Source organism: Mirounga leonina, unplaced genomic scaffold, assembly GCF_011800145.1.
Source record: "Mirounga leonina isolate KUSES-001 unplaced genomic scaffold, KU_Mleo_1.0 Mir_197, whole genome shotgun sequence".
NCBI classification, from domain to species: domain Eukaryota; kingdom Metazoa; phylum Chordata; class Mammalia; order Carnivora; family Phocidae; genus Mirounga; species Mirounga leonina.
In genome coordinates this window covers 1,321,685-1,338,868 of record NW_023270494.1, presented here as the reverse complement: position 1 = coordinate 1,338,868, position 17,184 = coordinate 1,321,685, and the positions used below count along the sequence as shown (strand labels likewise).

The 17,184-nt window shown below is 51.4% G+C and overlaps 1 protein-coding gene across 1 annotated transcript in view; it reads right to left on the bottom strand.

The window, feature by feature from the left end:
* The window catches only part of NPLOC4 (NPL4 homolog, ubiquitin recognition factor), a 60,246-nt gene that overhangs the window by 10,481 nt on the left and 32,581 nt on the right, over positions 1 to 17,184 (bottom strand). The window contains exon 12 of the mRNA XM_035025791.1: positions 15,582 to 15,742. Coding sequence (XP_034881682.1) covers positions 15,582 to 15,742 — 161 coding nt within the window. The remainder of the gene's footprint in view (positions 1 to 15,581; positions 15,743 to 17,184) is intronic.

Genomic DNA, 17,184 nt, shown 5'->3' with positions numbered 1-17,184 from the left:
GAGCGTGCATCACAGGCCCCTGCCCAGCACACACATGAGGCCTGGTAATAACACTGCCCTGTGTGAGCAACACATGGGCCCAGGGCTCCCTCCCGCCTGCCCCCCCCGCCCCCCAAGCTACACCCGTGCCTCTCCATCCTTCACAAGCACTCCTCAACCTCGGGTCTGAAGGCTAGCTCCTAACGATCCTACTCACACCTCTGAAACCCGATTTAATACGTGTTCGTTCATAAAACAAATACACACGCAAATAAGTACACACACACACAAATACGCAAACGTGGAAAACCCCCACCAACAATCTGTCAAAGTCTAAACTTGTTTTGCTCTGTCAGATGCACAGAACATAAAGTTTAATTATGGGGAAAAACGGCCAGCATATGTTCATTAATCATAAAATGACAATTATATCTGATTTATGTCAAACATGCTGAGTTCAAACAGAGCTCTAGAAATAAGTTCGTAAGAACCAACACTTTTCATTAAAGATTCTGTGAGGGGGTCATATTTTCTATCTAAATCATCACTTAACAGCATATAAATCATTCACTGAGTCATATATAAATTATACATCCATAACTTCCAATTATGGGGCCTTCCATAAAAGTTTACATTTATTAAAGCCCTCGGACCCGAATGGATGCCAGCAGACCCCGCTGAGGCCTGCAGGGCGACATCAGGCCACCCTGGCACATCCCACCTGTCCACGGACGTCACAGGCGCACACCACCTTTCGAGACAACCTTCACAGGCTGTTCCTACGTTGAAGCAAATCTATCATCCTAACGGCAAGTCCAGAGGTCCTATTTGGCCCAGATCCCTTCGTTTAGAAATTAAAATTTCTGGTCTGTAATACATCTCAGTTTATGCCTTACCGACCTTTCCTCGATTCACAACTTAAGAGAGCTGTCAACCGGAACCTGCCCCTTTGCTCTCCCAGAAAACGGTCCAAATCTGTCTAACCAGCTAGCTACACAGGAAGCATCAGCACCCCATCAAAGGACACATGCCTGGAAACAACACACCGCTTTGTCTGTCTGCCTTCCTTTGAAGTTGGAATTACATTCCAGTCCATTTGGGTAAGTCACTTGTCCTTCATGTGACAGGTGGCCACCCTGTGCTGCTTTCTGCAGTGGTCAGGGTGGGCCCAGCTTTCTGTGGCTGTACCAGCTTCGAAGGGGGCAGCCCGAGACACGAGCTGGCTGAGTGGGTCCTGGAGCCCCAGAAGCGGAAGTTTCTCGGAGGAGATATGGTAGGAGGCAGGAATCAAACCCAATCAAACTAAATCACCACTTCCAAAAATATAAGTTTGCCCCTACAAGAAATAACCTGCAACAACTCATACATAATTAGCCCGTCTGGAATTCATCTTCAAATCTAATTAAGCTCTATTATGCAGAAACATTCTTCCAGCACCTGTTCGCTTTCATCTTCCCCTCTAGGGATTTTTCTTGTTAAATGCCCCTCTCTCTTTTTTCTGTGTCGTGCTATTCTCTTTCAAATTTAACTACCCAACTGTACCTTTCTGCTCCCCAAGAAAATAAAGGTGTTACATCCCCCTCTGTTCCCCGGGGGGAAACAGGTAACTTCCATCTCTCCCCCATGCCTCCACGTCGATGTTCTTGCCAGCCAGTCCCCGGTCCTATACAGCATCTCAAAAGCAATTACTTTTTATGGGCATCAGCAGATGTCGGGCTGGGGGAGGAGGGCCTCTTAATTCCCAGGTCGGCAGCCGACAAAGTGTCAGCGGTTTCATTTCCACGGGGAGCACGCCTCTGGGAGAGACAGGGGCTGAGGTCCCTGGTGCCCCGCACCTGCCACGGCCATGTCTGCCACGCTATCGTGGAGAAGTCCTGTGCTTGTGCCAGGACAAGGGCAAGCTCCACTGACCGGGGGCGCCATCTTGCCTGGAAAAGGCGGATGGAATCCCTACTGTATTGTTCTTCTCTTGAAAGAACCAGCAAGAAGGATCTCAAGTGACACCAGCAGCTTCATCTGACTTCACAGGACAAAGAAAAAATTCGAGTTCTCTGAGCAAAGTTCCTCCAAGAATCACCAGGAAACAGTCCTGTCGATAAGCACCTACAGAGTGTCTGTCGATGAGTACAGAACCAGTGACCGACATATGTTAGGTGGCGCACAGTCCAGGCCAGAAGCCATGTGTCCACAACCACCAGGTCCCCAACGCATGAGGACACCAAGAGCTAACAGGCGATTCGTGTGCCTGAGATTGAGAGCCTGGTAGACGCGGAGGGGGCTTAGAGACCCGGTCCACCCACAACTCAACTCAGGAGCTCAGCATCGGAACTGGGCACACTCTCCCCCACACGGTGCTGGCACCGTGAGGTCACATATTCCAGCCACACTCCTCTCCTTGTGGGGACCCTGTGGCCACAGACCCGGGTCCTGACAGCACTTGGGCTGAGCAAGACTTGCTACCTCCAAGTCAAGGGAAACAAGAGGTACCACAGGTACCAAAAAATCCTTTTTCCTAGACTGGGATATTATGCCAATATGTTGTTCAGAATCTCTTCTCTTATTGGCAATTTCTTTCTTCTTTCTTTTTTTTAAGATTTTATTTATTTATTTGCCAGAGGGAGAGAGAGAGTGAGAGATCATGCGAGCACAAGCAGGGGGAGTGGCAGGCAGAGGGAGAAGCAGGCTCCCTGCCGAGCAAGGAGCCCGATTCGGGACTCAATCCCAGGACCCTGGGATCATGACCTGAGCCGAAGGCAGATGCTTAACCGACTGAGCCATCCACGCATTCCCAGCAATTTCTTGATTGATAAATGTTCCTGAATAATGCCCATTATGTAGCAAACATAATCTCCTGTAATTAAAACATTCATTTAAAAAAGCTGAATGAATGCAGGGTCTTACCCTGATAAATACAAAAACGTATTATGGAACTACAATAAACAGAGAAGCACTAGAAGGGGGTGCCTGGGTGGCTCAGTCGGTTAAGCGTCTGCTTTCGGCTCAGGTCATGATCCCGCATACTGGGATCGAGCCCCACATCGGGCTCCCTGCTCAGCAAGGAGCCTGTTTCTCCCTCTCCCTCTGCAGCTCCCCCTGCTTGTACTCTCTTTCTCAAATACATAAATAAAATCTGTAGAGGAAAAAAACAAGCACTAGAAAAAATGTAGGTATATACACTTTTGGAGTAAAGAATTATTTCCTAAATATGATGACAAAGGCAGAAATTATAATGAAAAAGGATCTTTTTTTTTTTTTTTTAAGATTTTATTTATTTCAGAGAGAGAGAGAGAGCAAAGCAGGGACAGGAGTAGAGGGAGAGGGAGAAGCAGACTCCCCGCTGAGCAGGGAGCCTGACACAGAGCTTGATTCCAGGACCCTGAGATCATGACCTGAGCCAAAGGCAGATGCTTAATGACTGAGCCACCCAGGCGCCCCAAAAAAGGATCTTTGAAATCAGAAACTATTTCAGCTTCTTTGTAGGAACAACATGAAGAAAATGACAGCCTGGCATGTGTTTGCAACATGACAAAGGGTTAATATACAAAGACCCGACAAACGATGTAGAAACAATGACCGGCCTCACAAATACTTACGTGCCGCCCCCGCCAAGGCAATTCACAAGGGACAAAGATGACTCCGGGATGAAGCGGGTGCAGAGCAGGGTCCTGAGAGCACCACTGTGCCCCAGCACGGCAAGGGCAGGGTGGTCTGCAGGCCAGCCTGCATGTACGAACTGTGCCACCTTCTTGGAGATTTGGGAGAATGCATTACCCCTGAAATACAGCTCTCCTTCGACAAGTAATGCAGAGCACACGCCAAGAGTGAGGCATGGGATGGCCCACGAAGCACGGCGGAAAAGTGCCAGGCGCTGGGCCAAACCCAGGTCCCTCAACAGCCAGCTCCTGGAAAGAGGGACACCCCCCCGCTGCCTACGTGCCCTCCTCCCCACAACCCCTGGGACCGCACCCACCTGCCCTACTGCCTCCCTGTCCTCTCACTTCCTCCAGGGCTTCCAATGCAGGTAATGCCAAAAATGGCTTGCTCGGCTTCGTTCCTGTCCCACCAGGCCAGACCTCAAACACGAAACACTGGCCCCTGGCTCTCAGTGTGCTACTCACCGCAGCTTCTGACCCCAGCGCCTGCCCGCTCACCCCAGCCAGAGACCTGGCTCCAGCCTGGGTTCCTCCCTGCTATCCCGGAGCAACCCAAAGGCCACAGGGAGTGGACACATGCCCCTGCATAACAGCACCAGCCATCTCTCTGGGTTCCCCAACTCTGTGCCCCAGAATGACCTTCTACAACAATGACCTCCTGCCCGCAACCTTGTTTCCAGCCCCCTCCTACCCCGTCTCATACTGACTGCAGGCCCACCTCACATCTCCCTCCTGCTGCCCTCTCCCGGCCCGGCCACCGGCACGTGAGGCTTGTGCTGTGAAATCCCCCCGCCTCCACGTCCCTCCAGCAGGAATGTCCCAGCACCACCTTCCATGTCTCTGTCCATGTTTTCCCACCACCCACCTCACCATCTTAGCACACTGGTGCTACCGCAGAGCCTCGGCTCCCAGACGCACCGTGCCCTCCTGACGTGCAGGCCCTGGATGGGCTCCCCCAACCTGGCTCTCTCTCTAGGTTCTGCAGCGCCCTGCCACACCACACTGGGACACCCCCCCAGTCGCCCCACAGACAGCCCGCGAGGAAGGCACCAGTGTGACTTGTCCCAGGACCCAGGTGTGACACCTGGCATAGTCTCCAGGTCTGGACTGAGTGAAGAGGCTGCAGACCCACTGATGATACCATTACAAGCTCACCATGTGTGCACAGCGGGTACTGGAAGGGCAGGGGGAATGGTGCTGGGGTGCCTGTTTTCCTATAACCAAAAATTTCTGATTTTCCACAACAAACACTGGATTTCGTATCAGTAAAGCGTCCCATACATTAACTTAAGACAGACCTGCACTCCTGATCCACATGAAACTCTCAACTGTGACACAGCCCCTCGAGGTCCTGCTACCCGTCCCCGGCCGTCCCCTCACCTGCTGTCTAGACGCTCACTTCCAAGCTTCCAGCAGCTCCACCTGTTTGTTGCCTTGCTCTCAGCTGATGACTGGCTTCCCCCAGACCAGCAAACTGGTCCTCCAAGACTCCCAGTCCCAGCCCTCCACCAGCTGCCCGCCAGCTCAGGAGCTAGGGGCCCACGTCCGCGCCCACCGGCCCCTCCCCGTCTCCGGATGCCCCAGAGCCCCTTCCCACACCAGGTCCTCTCCCATCGCCAGTCACCCTTTGCCAAGGGCCAACGCCAGTAGCACACGCACGCGGTTTATTTCTCTTACGCTAAAAAAAACCCCAAACAAGAAAAGTGTCTTGATCCTACTTCCCACACCAGCCCCGTCCACTGCCCCACCTGCCTTCCCAGCAGACTCGGTTCTTCCCTGGCCTCTTTTTTAAACCCATGCTAACCAGCCCCACATTCTCTACACTAGCTGCTCAGGGCCCCGACGGTCACGTGGTGCCGACAGCACCATGAGACAAGGAAACTCTTTCTCTGCTTGGCTTCCAGGTGCCCCCTGGCACCCTATGGGTGCACACTCAGCCTCTGCTGTGGCTCACCTGCCCATGTTGAAGGTCCTTTTGGCCCTGGATGCTCGTCTCCACCTCTACGCCCCAATGATCGCATCCAGGCAACAGCCCCAAACACCATCCACACACCACGCCTGCAGACCCACCTCCAGGTACACCTCACTCTCCCAGGCTGCACGCTCACCCACCCCCGACCAGAGGGTGCACCGAGGCACACCAGGAGCGCTAACAACATCCAGGAACAACCAAAGTAGCTATCATATATCATGATTTAGCCAAATATTCAATAATGTACTCCTTTATCTCTATATTCACCATATCAACAACTGACCTAAAACAACAGGAAAGAAATAAGAAGGAAGTATGCCAGATGCAAACAGTGGTTACTGCCCACCAGGCCTTCCTCGTGTCTTTCTGCAGGACCAACCACGAACACGGAAAACTCTAGCTTTAAATTATGAAAGGAACCCACGTATAGAGCGAAGCAGCAGAGAGAGACAGAAAGGAAAAGACCACACTCCTCCCCTCCACCCTGCACACCCCCAAGATAACCCATGCCAAGCGGTGACTCAGGAAAAGCACTTGCTTCTACAAACAACAGGCCGTGGATGTTGCTGCAGTCCCCCCGTCCCTTCCTTCCCACAGTGTCACAGTGGCTCTAGGTTATACTTCTCCCCTCCCACCAGCCATTCTTTGCTGGCTGCATAGTACCCACTAGGAAATACACATCAGAGCTGTGGACAAGCACTGACCACCCTCCCAAAGGACCCCCAAGCTCTCCAGGCCCGTCCTCTGTAAACACACACACAGGAACGTGTGCATAAACACCAACATACGTATCTCAATGCTGCACATGCAGGTGTATGTATAATTTTACATTATGAGTTTTATCCTAGATCTTTAACTTAAATTGAATTAATTGACATATACTGCATTATTAGTTTCAGAGGTAGAGATCAGTGATTCATCAGATGTATATAACACCCAGTGCTCATTACATCATGTGCCCTCCTTAATGCCCATCACCCAGTTGCCCCATGCCCCCACCTCCCTCCCTTCTGTAACCCTCAGTCTGTCTCCTATGATTAAGAGTCTCTTATGGTTTGTCTCCCTCTCTGATTTCATCTTGTTTTATTTTTTCCTCTCTTCCCCTATGATCCTCTGCCTTGTTTCTTAAATTCCACATACGAGTGAGATCGTATAACTGTCTTTCTCTGATTGACTTATTTCACTCAGCATTATACCCTCTAGTTCCATCCACGTCCATTGCAAGTGGCAAGATTTCATTTGTTTTGATGGACGAGTAGTATTCCATTGTATGTATATATATATATATATGTATCACCTCTTCTCTATCCATTCATCTGTGGACGGACATCTGGGCTCTTTCCATGGTTTGGCTACCGTGGACATTGCTGCTATAAACACTGGGATGCAGGTGCCCCTTCAGATCACTACATTTGTATCTTTGTATCCTAGATCTTTAAATAATTTTCAAGCACACGACTTCCATGGCCACATAATATTCTACCCCAGAGATATATTCTAATTTAATGCCCCATTATTGGACTTTAAGATTGCTTCCCATTTTTGTTATCACAGACAACATGACGAGTAGCCTTGGATGAACCTCGGTGCATGTCCCATTTGCAAGGCTGACTCAACCCAGCCACAGCCCACAGCCCACAGGAGGACCAAGAGGATTACTTCCATGTTTGCCCTCAGAGGCCTCTTTGCTCAAACTGATTTTCCTACAACATATGAGAAATGAGTGTCTCAAATCCTACAAGGCTATAAAAAATTGTGGGAAGCACTGCTAGCGTGCTCTCACTAACAGACGAGTAAGCAGCCCAAGAAGACCACAGCATGCCTAAGGCAATAACACAAGCTCCTGACAAAAGGGAGCTCACTTCTTGGGGCGCCTGGGTGCCTCAGTTGGCTACGTGTCTGACTTCAGCTCAGGTCGTGATCTCAGGGTCCTGGGATTGAGTCCCACCTCGGACTCCCTGCTCAGCTGGGAGTTTGCTTGAGATTCTGTCCCTCTCTCTCTCTGCCTTCTCCCCACTCATGCTCTCTCCTTCTCAAATAAATAAATAAAACCTAAAAAAAAGAAAAAAAAAAAGGGAACTCACTTCTTAAGTGCAAGAAATTTACAAAACATGGAAATAAAAAGCAAATTTCCAACTCAATGAAGGGTACTACCAAACAAACAAACCCACAGCAAACTCATAGTTAATGATGAAATCCTGAAAGCACCTCCTTTACGGTTAAAAATAAGATAACAGGGCTGGTCACTGGACATTGTTCTGGAAGCCCTACCAGCAGGAGCGGAAATGAATGGGAAGGGAGAGACAATTGCCGTTCCTGGACAATATGCTCATCTGTGCAGAAAACCCAGAAGAATATACATGTAAATTTGGGGAACCAATAACAGATAGGAAAGTTGCCAAACAAACATTTACCAGTTTCAAACAACAGTTTGAAAACGCAATTTTAAAAAGACACTATTTATATTATGTAGAAACTATAAAGTACCTAGGAACAATCTAACAGATGATGGGCAGGACCTCCGTGCAGATGACCCTAATGCCCTGAGAGACACCTGGGAACATCGAACAGGTGCAGCACCCCCCACATGTGCAGGGGAACTCAGCACAGAAAAGGGCGCGATGAAATCCTAATAAAACCTGTTTGTTTTGGTGCAACTTGCGAGCTAGTGTTCAATCTTCTGGGGAGGAACAAAGGGTCAGGAGAAGTCAGGGCTGTAACCAATCAGGTATAGAGAGTAACTGCAGAGTCGGAGTGGTGGCAAGCGCGTGGTGTTGTGCCGGTGAGGAAAACCGGCCAACGGAGCAGAGAGCAGCAGAGACACACATCCTGGGTGAGGGGACAGCAGATGACAGAAACACCACAGATCAACAGGGTCCAAAGAAGAGGGTTCTTCTCAATAAATGGTGTTCAGACAGTTGATTATCCATACAAGATTAAAAAGAGAAGAAAGAAGTAAGTTGGGCCTCTGCCTCACCCCATACACTGAAAACAGTTCCAGGTGGGCTAAGAACCCAAATGTGTAAGACAAAAGCAAACCTCATACAAGGTGACAGACTATCCTCTGACTCAACTTGCTGAACCGTAACGACAAGAGTGACAAAGCTGACCATCGTGAAACATAAAGCTTTGGCATCAAGACACCACAGGCAGGAGGAGCCATGCTAAGAGCTGTCACACGAGTGACTGACAAAGGGAGGAGACGGAACATGGCGAGAACACCTACAAATCAACAGGCAAAAGACACAACCACCCAGGGAAAAAAAAGGAAGCCGACTTGAACACGCACATCCCAGGATGCAAGAAGAGCCAACACACAAATAAAAAAGGAGTCTGCCCTCACTTAGCATCAGGTCGGTACAAGTTACGACACGATGACAGAGTGTGTGGAGTCGGAGTGGCGGCTGACACCTGCACGTGGCCGGGGGGCCATCCTGGGGAGAGGGCCCAGCAAGTGTCTGTCAACCACAACACACAAGTCACCTGGTTTAGGAAAACCAGCACAGGAGGTACAACTAGGGAGAGAAGCAGGGAAGCTGTAGCTCAACTGTGCACGGTGGTCACCTCATGAGAACGAGGAAGAGGTGGAGGCCTAGGAGGGTCCTAGGAATGTTTGGTCCTTAAACTCCCGGTGAGAGCCTGGGTATTATGTGATGTTGTACTTCTTAAACACGTTTTACAAATAATCTCTATTTGATATTTAACTTTAAAAACTTCGAAAGAGAAACAAATAGCAGTCTGATTCATCTACAGGGACACAGTCATTCATCTTATGCACGAAAGGGTTTCCTGAGCTTGTGCTGGCGTCGGAAAGCCTGGGTGAGGAACCTCAGGTGTAAGACACGCTGAGCTCTTCAACGGGGACACCAGGTTCTGCCATCACCCACAGACCCACAAGCTTTCCTGAAAAGGGTTAAATGAAACTACTGTCCAAATGCTCAGAATGGCATCCTCAGGTCCTAAAAATGAGTCAAAACATTGATTCTGCATTACAAAACATCGCATCACAAATGCATCCTTGTAAGACACGAACTTTGGGGGGAGGGGGCAACAACACGCTCCTATTTCTCATACTGGTTCCCAGCATGGGGTGGGGTTTGATTTGTGAACATTCACTAATGGTTTAAAACTGAAGTGCCTGCTCCACAAACAGGAATTAAGGGCGAGGTCTATGCTTTCAAGCCCAATTGTTAAACACCATGGGGGAGGAGGGAGGAGGAGAAGAACCCCTACACAAGGGGCGAGGAAGCGCTTTCTCGAAGACTGATAAGGGTGCCCCTCCCCACCGGCTCCATTGCTGCCCCAGCCCCGAGAGGCACCGGGGAGGCACCGGGAAGCTGCAGCAGTCTGGAAGGAGCAGATGCAGCAGAGCCGCCGTCCTGCGCTCCACAGCCATTTCCAGAGAGTGGCTGACAAGAGCACACCTCGCGCCTTGGGACATTCGCCTCTGCTCGCCAGCCCCGCAATTCCAGCCAGGGTTCCAGCCAGGGTTCCGGAGCGCCGCCCGGGGCTCCCGCGGACCCCACAGCCCCTTCAGCTGCAGCAGCTGTGCTGACTCCGAGACAGAGGAAGAGAGGCGAGGAGGGGCCGGGAGCCAGGACACAGGCACTGCGGAGCGGGCCCACGCCCGCGGCCCCGTCCCTTCCCATCGCCCGGGCCTCCCCTGCCCGGCAGACATTAAACAGGCGATGCGACTCCACACAGCGACTCAGCCTCCCCTTTTTTCTGATGGGTGAGGAAGTGAATTCTTTGTTACAAGGGCTTCAAAAGTCCCTCTCCAGGGAGAGGTCCAAGCCTCCTCAGCCCCGGGACCTGCCCGCCACCGCCGCCCGCCAGTCTGGTACACTCTCGGCACTGAGCGATACTCAGGAAGACAGAGACTGAGGACTACATGCTACAGACACGGCTGGACCTGAAGACGTCCGGAAAGTGAAGAAAGTGCCTCACCACAGACCCACGTGGTGCGATTCTGCCAGGCGAGCGCACAGACACAAGCAGACGAACGACAGCGTTCAGGGACGGGAGGCTCGGGGGTGGGCAGCTAAGGTGTGCGGGGTGTCTGTTTCGGGGACAAAAGTGTTCCAAAGTCCGATGGGGGTACACGAATATGTGCGAATATGCTAAAACCCACTGAATTCTGTACTATCAGTGGGTGAACTGTACTGCATATGAGTTATATCTCAGAAAAGCCACTGAAACATTTAACTTGAAGGGCGCCTGGGTGGCTCAGTCAGTTGGGCACTTGACTCTGGTGCAGGTCATGGTCTTGGGGTCTGGGGATGGAGCCCCACGTTCGGCTCCCCACTCAGCGGGGAGTCTTCTTGAGATTCTATCTCTCCCTCTGTCCCTCCCCCTGCTCTGTCTCTCTCTCTCTCTCTCAAATGAATAAATAAATAAAATCTTTTTAAAAATTGCTGGAGGGGCGCCTGGGTGCCTCAGTCGGATGGGCGTCTGCCTTCGGCTTGGGTGATGATCCTGGGGTCCTGGGACTGAATCCCGCATCGGGCTCCCTGCTAGGTGGGGGGCCTGCTTCTCCCTCTGCCTGCCTCCCTCTCCCTCTCTCTGCCTGCTGTTCCCCCTGCTTGTGCGTTCTCTCTCTTTCTCTCACCAATAAATAAACAAAATCTTTTAAAAAAATTATTCTTTAAATTGCTGGAAAAACCAATTCATTGTAAAGAAATTAGATCATCAAATTTTGGCCTAGATATCCTGGACAAGGTATAGTGGCCACAGAGATCATTCTCAGTAACAGGAACTATAATCACTAAAATTTGTTACCATTAAAAATGTCTAGCTTCGGGGCGCCTGTGTGGCGCAGTCAGTTGAGCATCCAACTCTTGGTTTCAGCTCAGGTCATGTCTTGGGGTCACAGGATCAAGCACCGCATCGGGTTCTGTACTTGGGTCAGAGCCTGCTTGGGATTCTCTCTTTCTCTTTCTTTCCCTCTGCCCCCATTCCCTCCCCCTGCTTTCTCTCTCCCTCTCCCAAATAAATAAATAAATAAATAAATAAATCTTTAAAAAAAATAGTTAGCCTCATTATTGATTGGAGAAGTACGGGAAGAGGCACTACTTGACCACATCAATGAGGGTGAGGACGCGGAAACAGGAATACTCCCTGACTGCTGGCACCTGGTCAGCGGAAACCCCCAGATCCCACCTCCTCCCATTTCCACGCCTCGGCACCTGCCCGGCCTCCTGGACCCAGAGGTGCTCGCACACGCGCACCAGGATTCGCAGACCAGAGCTCGGCAGCTGAGTTACTCATAGAGGCAAAACCCTGTGGACCACCAGTGTGGCCCCGGCAAGGAGAACGAGATGGGCTGGGGCGCACCTTGCTCACCAGTGGAAACAAATGCACTCGGGTTCTACATGGCCACGGGCACAGTGCAGGGATGTGAGGGACGTGAGGGACGTGAGGGATGGTCACACAAGAAATTACATCACGGTGGTCCCACTTAAACACATTCAAAAAGGGGTATACGACGATACATACAAGCGGTACAAGAAAAAACAAGGAATGATGAACCCGTCAGAGGGGGCTCCCTAGGGCTTCTACAGCACTGATAAGTTTTCTTTTTAAGATTTTATTTATTTGACAGAGAGTGAGGAAAAAAAAAAACGCATGCACACAAGCAGGGGGAGAGGCAGAGAGAGAGGGAGAAGCAGACTCCCCACTGAGCAGGGAAGCCAGACTCGGACTCAGGGCTCGATCCCAGGACCTTGGGATCATGACCTGAGCCAAAGGCAGACACTTGTCACTGACAGAACCACCCAGGCGCCCCTCCAGCTGCATTTTAAAAGCTGTTAGAGAGTTGTGGGCATATGATGCAAAATTTCTGCCGTGTATGGGGTGGAATGTCCACGTGTTTAAACTGCACGAGGCAGCAGCCAAGCTAGAGACTTCTTCAGGACAAAAACCAAATCTCCCAGTCTTTCAGGGCCAAGGAGACAAAAGTGCAAAGCCTGAAGGACCATACTCTACGGAAAGGCAAGAATCAGCAGCAGACGGAGTCTTACACAGATGCGAGTCAGACCTGACCCAGCGAAGTACTGCGTCAATGTAGTGGACAGCCCGTCACCCCAGTTCCCCACTGGAGGAAGGGGCAGCCCTTTCTGGCGGAAAGGTCCTCCAGGGTCTGTGGCTCTTTAATATGCCATGACCAGCACACAACAAAAACTTCCCAAACACCTGAGAAGAAAAAACAAGACAACAGCTGCAAACCCACAGATGATACATGTGCTGGACACAAGGGTCTGAAAATATGTGATCACAACCCATAATTAGAGGAGGAAAAAAGAAATCAAAACTGATCCAGAAATGACAGATTTAGTAGATAAGGACATGAAAATGCTCATTGTAACTGCATCGCAAATGTGCATACAGTCGAGTAGAGACCTACGAGCACCGGGCGAAAGCTGCGGCGGTGACAGTCACAGTGACCGGGCCACACAGTTTGCTAGCCAGGAGCGGCCACAGCCCAGACACACACAAGTCAGCACGTACAGGCTGCAGAACTCAGCAACGCAGACTACCCAAAATGAAGCACAGAAAGAAAAAAAAAACGACAGGGTGCCTGGGTGGCTCAGTCGTTGGGCGTCTGCCTTCAGCTCAGGTCATGATCTCAAGGTCCTGGGATAGAGCCCTGCATCGGGCTCCCTGTTCAGTGGGGAGTCTGCTTCTCCCTCTCCTTCTGCTGCTCCCCCTGCTTGTGCTCTTGCTCTCTCTCTCTCCTCTCAAATAAATAAAATCTTAAAAAAAAAAAAAAAAGACTGAAATAAAGTGAACAGAGCACCAGTGAGCTGCAGGATGACTTCAAGCAGCCAAATACATGGAGTCCCCAAAGGAGACGGAGGAATCAAAACCAACAACAAACCACCAAAACCAAAAAATCAAAAGATACTGAACAACCGGTATCCACAGAATTCTAAAGATGGTCCTGAAAAATCTCCCAGCCTCCTCCCCAGGACTGTAACTAAGACAAGAACTCGTGCCCACGGACACGTTCCCTTACGTGGCAAAGGGGATTTTGCAGGTGTGATTAAGGTCACTAACCCACTGACTCTGACGTCGGGAGAGGACCTCAGGGCAGCTGCGCAGGCCAGATGGATCAGCAAGAGCCTGCTGAGCACGCCCGGGCAGCGGCGGTCAGAGAAGCACACCCCTGCGGGCCTGTGGGGCGAATCAGCAGACCACCATGCTGTGAGCAGCCGCGGGGCTGGATGACCAGGTGCCCGGGGCCGCCAACACCTCACACTGCAGGTCATCAAATCAGAGCCCAACCAACATCACGGTGGCTGAGCGAAGCCCAGACCCTGACCGTGGGGCTGTGAACGCACACACAAGGGTGGTCTTTTTTTTTTTTTTTTTAAAGATTTTATTTATTTATTTGACAGAGAGATAGAGACAGAGAACAAGTACGCAGAGAGGCAGGCAGAGGGAGAGGGAGAGGGAGAAGCAGGCTCCCCGCTGAGCAGGGAGCCCGATGTGGGGCTCGATCACAGGACCCTGGGATCATGATCCAAGCCGAAGGCAAACGCTCAACAACTGAGCCACCCAGGCGCCCCACGAGGGTGGTCTTACGGCCACCAATGTACAGCTACTTGTTATGGCAGCAACACAAAATGAATACAATGGCCAAAAAAATGACACAACTCATGGACCCAAGAAGCTCAACAAACCCCAAATGCAGGACACATGAGGAAAACTACCCAAGCACATCAAGACCAAGTTGCTAGAACGCAGTAATAAGAGAACATAAGGGATGCCTGGGTGGCTCAGTCGTTGGGCATCTGCCTTCGGCTCAGGTCATGATCCCTGGGATCGGGGTCCCGGGATCGAGCCCTTCATCGGGCTCCCTGCTCATAGGGGAGCCTGCTTCTCCCTCTCCCACTCCCCCTGCTTGTGCTGTCAAATAATAAACAAACAGACAAAAATAAATAAATAAATAAATAGAGAGACAACATAAAAAGCCACCAGTAGGAGAAGTCCCATTATGGAGGGAGGAAGCCCCGACAGTGACAGCCAGCTTTCCCGCTGGAAACGCTCAGAGTCTAGTAACAGGGGAGCCAACCTGTCAACCTAGAATTCTTTATACGGTGAAAACAGCCTTTAAAATGAAGACAAGATACCCTTTGGACAGACAAAAGCAACCTCACGCCGGGAGAGACAACTGAAGGAACCGTCCAGGCAGCAGGCCGGTGCCAGAGAGAAACCAAGTCTGCCCACTCAGGAAGCAAGAAGGTGCCTGGCCCGTAAGCAGGAACAACTGCCAAGCTGAGGAGGAAAACAGACTCTCTCCGGTCCTAGAGGGAAGCCCCTAACTCCTACATGTTCGAATAGGACATTCTTCAATAAAAATAGCTTTTATAGCTCTCACAAGAAACAAAGATTTAGAAATGGACAATGATGTGTCTAAATCGTTAACTCACACTTTGGTGCCCTGCGGAGAGCCCACGTACCCACCCCACAGCTCCGTTCTTTTTTTTTTTTAAAGATTTTATTTATTCATTTGAGACAGAGACAATGAGAGAGAGAGCAGGAGAAGGGGGAGGGTCAGAGGGAGAAGCAGACTCCCTGCCGTGCAGGGAGCCCGATGCGGGACTCGATCCCGGGACTCCAGGATCATGACCTGAGCCGAAGGCAGTCGCCTAACCAACTGAGCCACCCAGGCGCCCCCCACAGCTCCGTTCTGGACTCCTGCTGAGGCTCTGACATATCCAGGCTTCTTATGTTCAGAAACGGAAACTGTGTCTGTGTTGCAAGGGTTTGATTTGGTGTCCTATATCCCCAACCCAGTGTGTGCTCATTCTACTTTTGGTGAGACACCCCGGACATGCTCTGGAATGCCTTTATCCACAAGGCAGGCTCTGAACCGCCACAGGGGACCAGCGGCTGACAGGACCACAGAGTCTGACACAGGTCAGCGTTCACAGCATTCCCCGTCCACCACTCCCTCCGCACCTCGGTGATCTTACCTTATAGAACACGTCGGGCACGTACTGCTCGCTGCTGGACTCCTTGGCGTAGCCAAGCTCGGGGGCGTCCTTGCAGGGAAGGAGGCACTCGTCGCGGACCAGCGCCATGCACTGATTGGACACCTGGTACCCTTCAAAGTGGACCTGGTTGTCGGGACCACCTGCAAGAGAGAGACCTTCATGGAGAATCCACCAGAGGAGATTCAAACCAAGTCTGTATGTGTTCATCACTTCGGACCCACAGAACAAATAAACCCTCAGGAGTCTGTCTTGGGTAAGAGTTGAAAAGCATCTGACGGCAACCTGACAAGTGGCCTGAGCACATGGCCTAGGATGCAGGGCAGGGAGGCACCACCGCAGCTCCTCCAACAGGTCTCCACTCCCCGCCCTAACTGCGCGCCGTGTCCTCAAGTACCAGGGACGTGAATGGCAGACAGCGCCCCGCATCCCAACAAACTTCTGCTCCTGAGTGGACGGAGCAGGGGGATGGAGGTGGACGGGACAAATGGTGAAAACCAGGCCGGTGTTTGCACCGTGGTCTCTCCCCTGCACACACCGCACAGCCGCCACACTGTCTTCCAGCACCACACCCGGGAGGAGCGGACACTGCCCCCGAGCCGGGGCCGCCGCGTTCACTGCGCCGTGCACTGCCCCGCGTGCCTTTCACCCCTGACCTCTCCATAGTCACGGCATAAACCCTCCACTGTGACTTCAAGTTAGGGACATGGATAGTGCAAAAGCCGCTGAGAGGGAACCATCCAGTAAGTTCAGTGGGGCAGGAACCTGGCTGAGATCCTCAAGAGAAGGACCGGCACCCTGTAGAAGGCGGGCCCTGAGCAGAAGAGGGAAGACCAGATGGTGGGGACAGCTGACTTCCACCACCACATACACGTGCACTTGCACCACCGGGTTAGGCTCTAACGTCTGTTACCATTTCCAGCTTTGGAGAATTAAAGAAAAACCCTCAACATCTCTATTTTAGTTTCTTTGACAAAAACAAAATAATTTACTCATCAGGGAATAGAAATTTTTTCCATCTGGCTTTCAAACATTTATCAGAAACCAGACCTGGTGGCCAAACAACCAGAGAATGTGAAGGGTGGGGGCAGAACAGCCCAGGAGGGGACAAGCCAGGGGCCTGCCGTCTGCTCAGCTTCGCGCACCAGAGGCCCCGTGGACGGCAGACAGCGCCCCGCATCCATCCCCCCGTGGACAACCAAGCCGAGCACCTCTGTCCCTCACTCACATACTCAGGGGAGCTGGGCATGACCACTCCCTAATGTCAGGCCGCGGATGCAGGGCGCATCACCCCCTGCTGTGCTCGGGGTTGGGGTGGGGGGAGCAATATCAGGGGTCCCTGGGTAGGGCAGTCAGTTAAGTGTCCAACTCTTGGTGTCGGCTCAGGTCATAATCTCAGGGTCGTGAGATCAAGCCCTGAGTCGGGCTCCGAGCTCAGCAAGGAATCTGGAGTTTCTCTCGCTCTCTCTCTGCCCCTCCACACAAGCACTCTCTCTCTCAAATAATTTATTTATTTTTTTAAAGATTTTATTTATTTACTTCACAGAGATGCGAGAGCAGGAACACAAGCAGGGGGAGTGGGAGA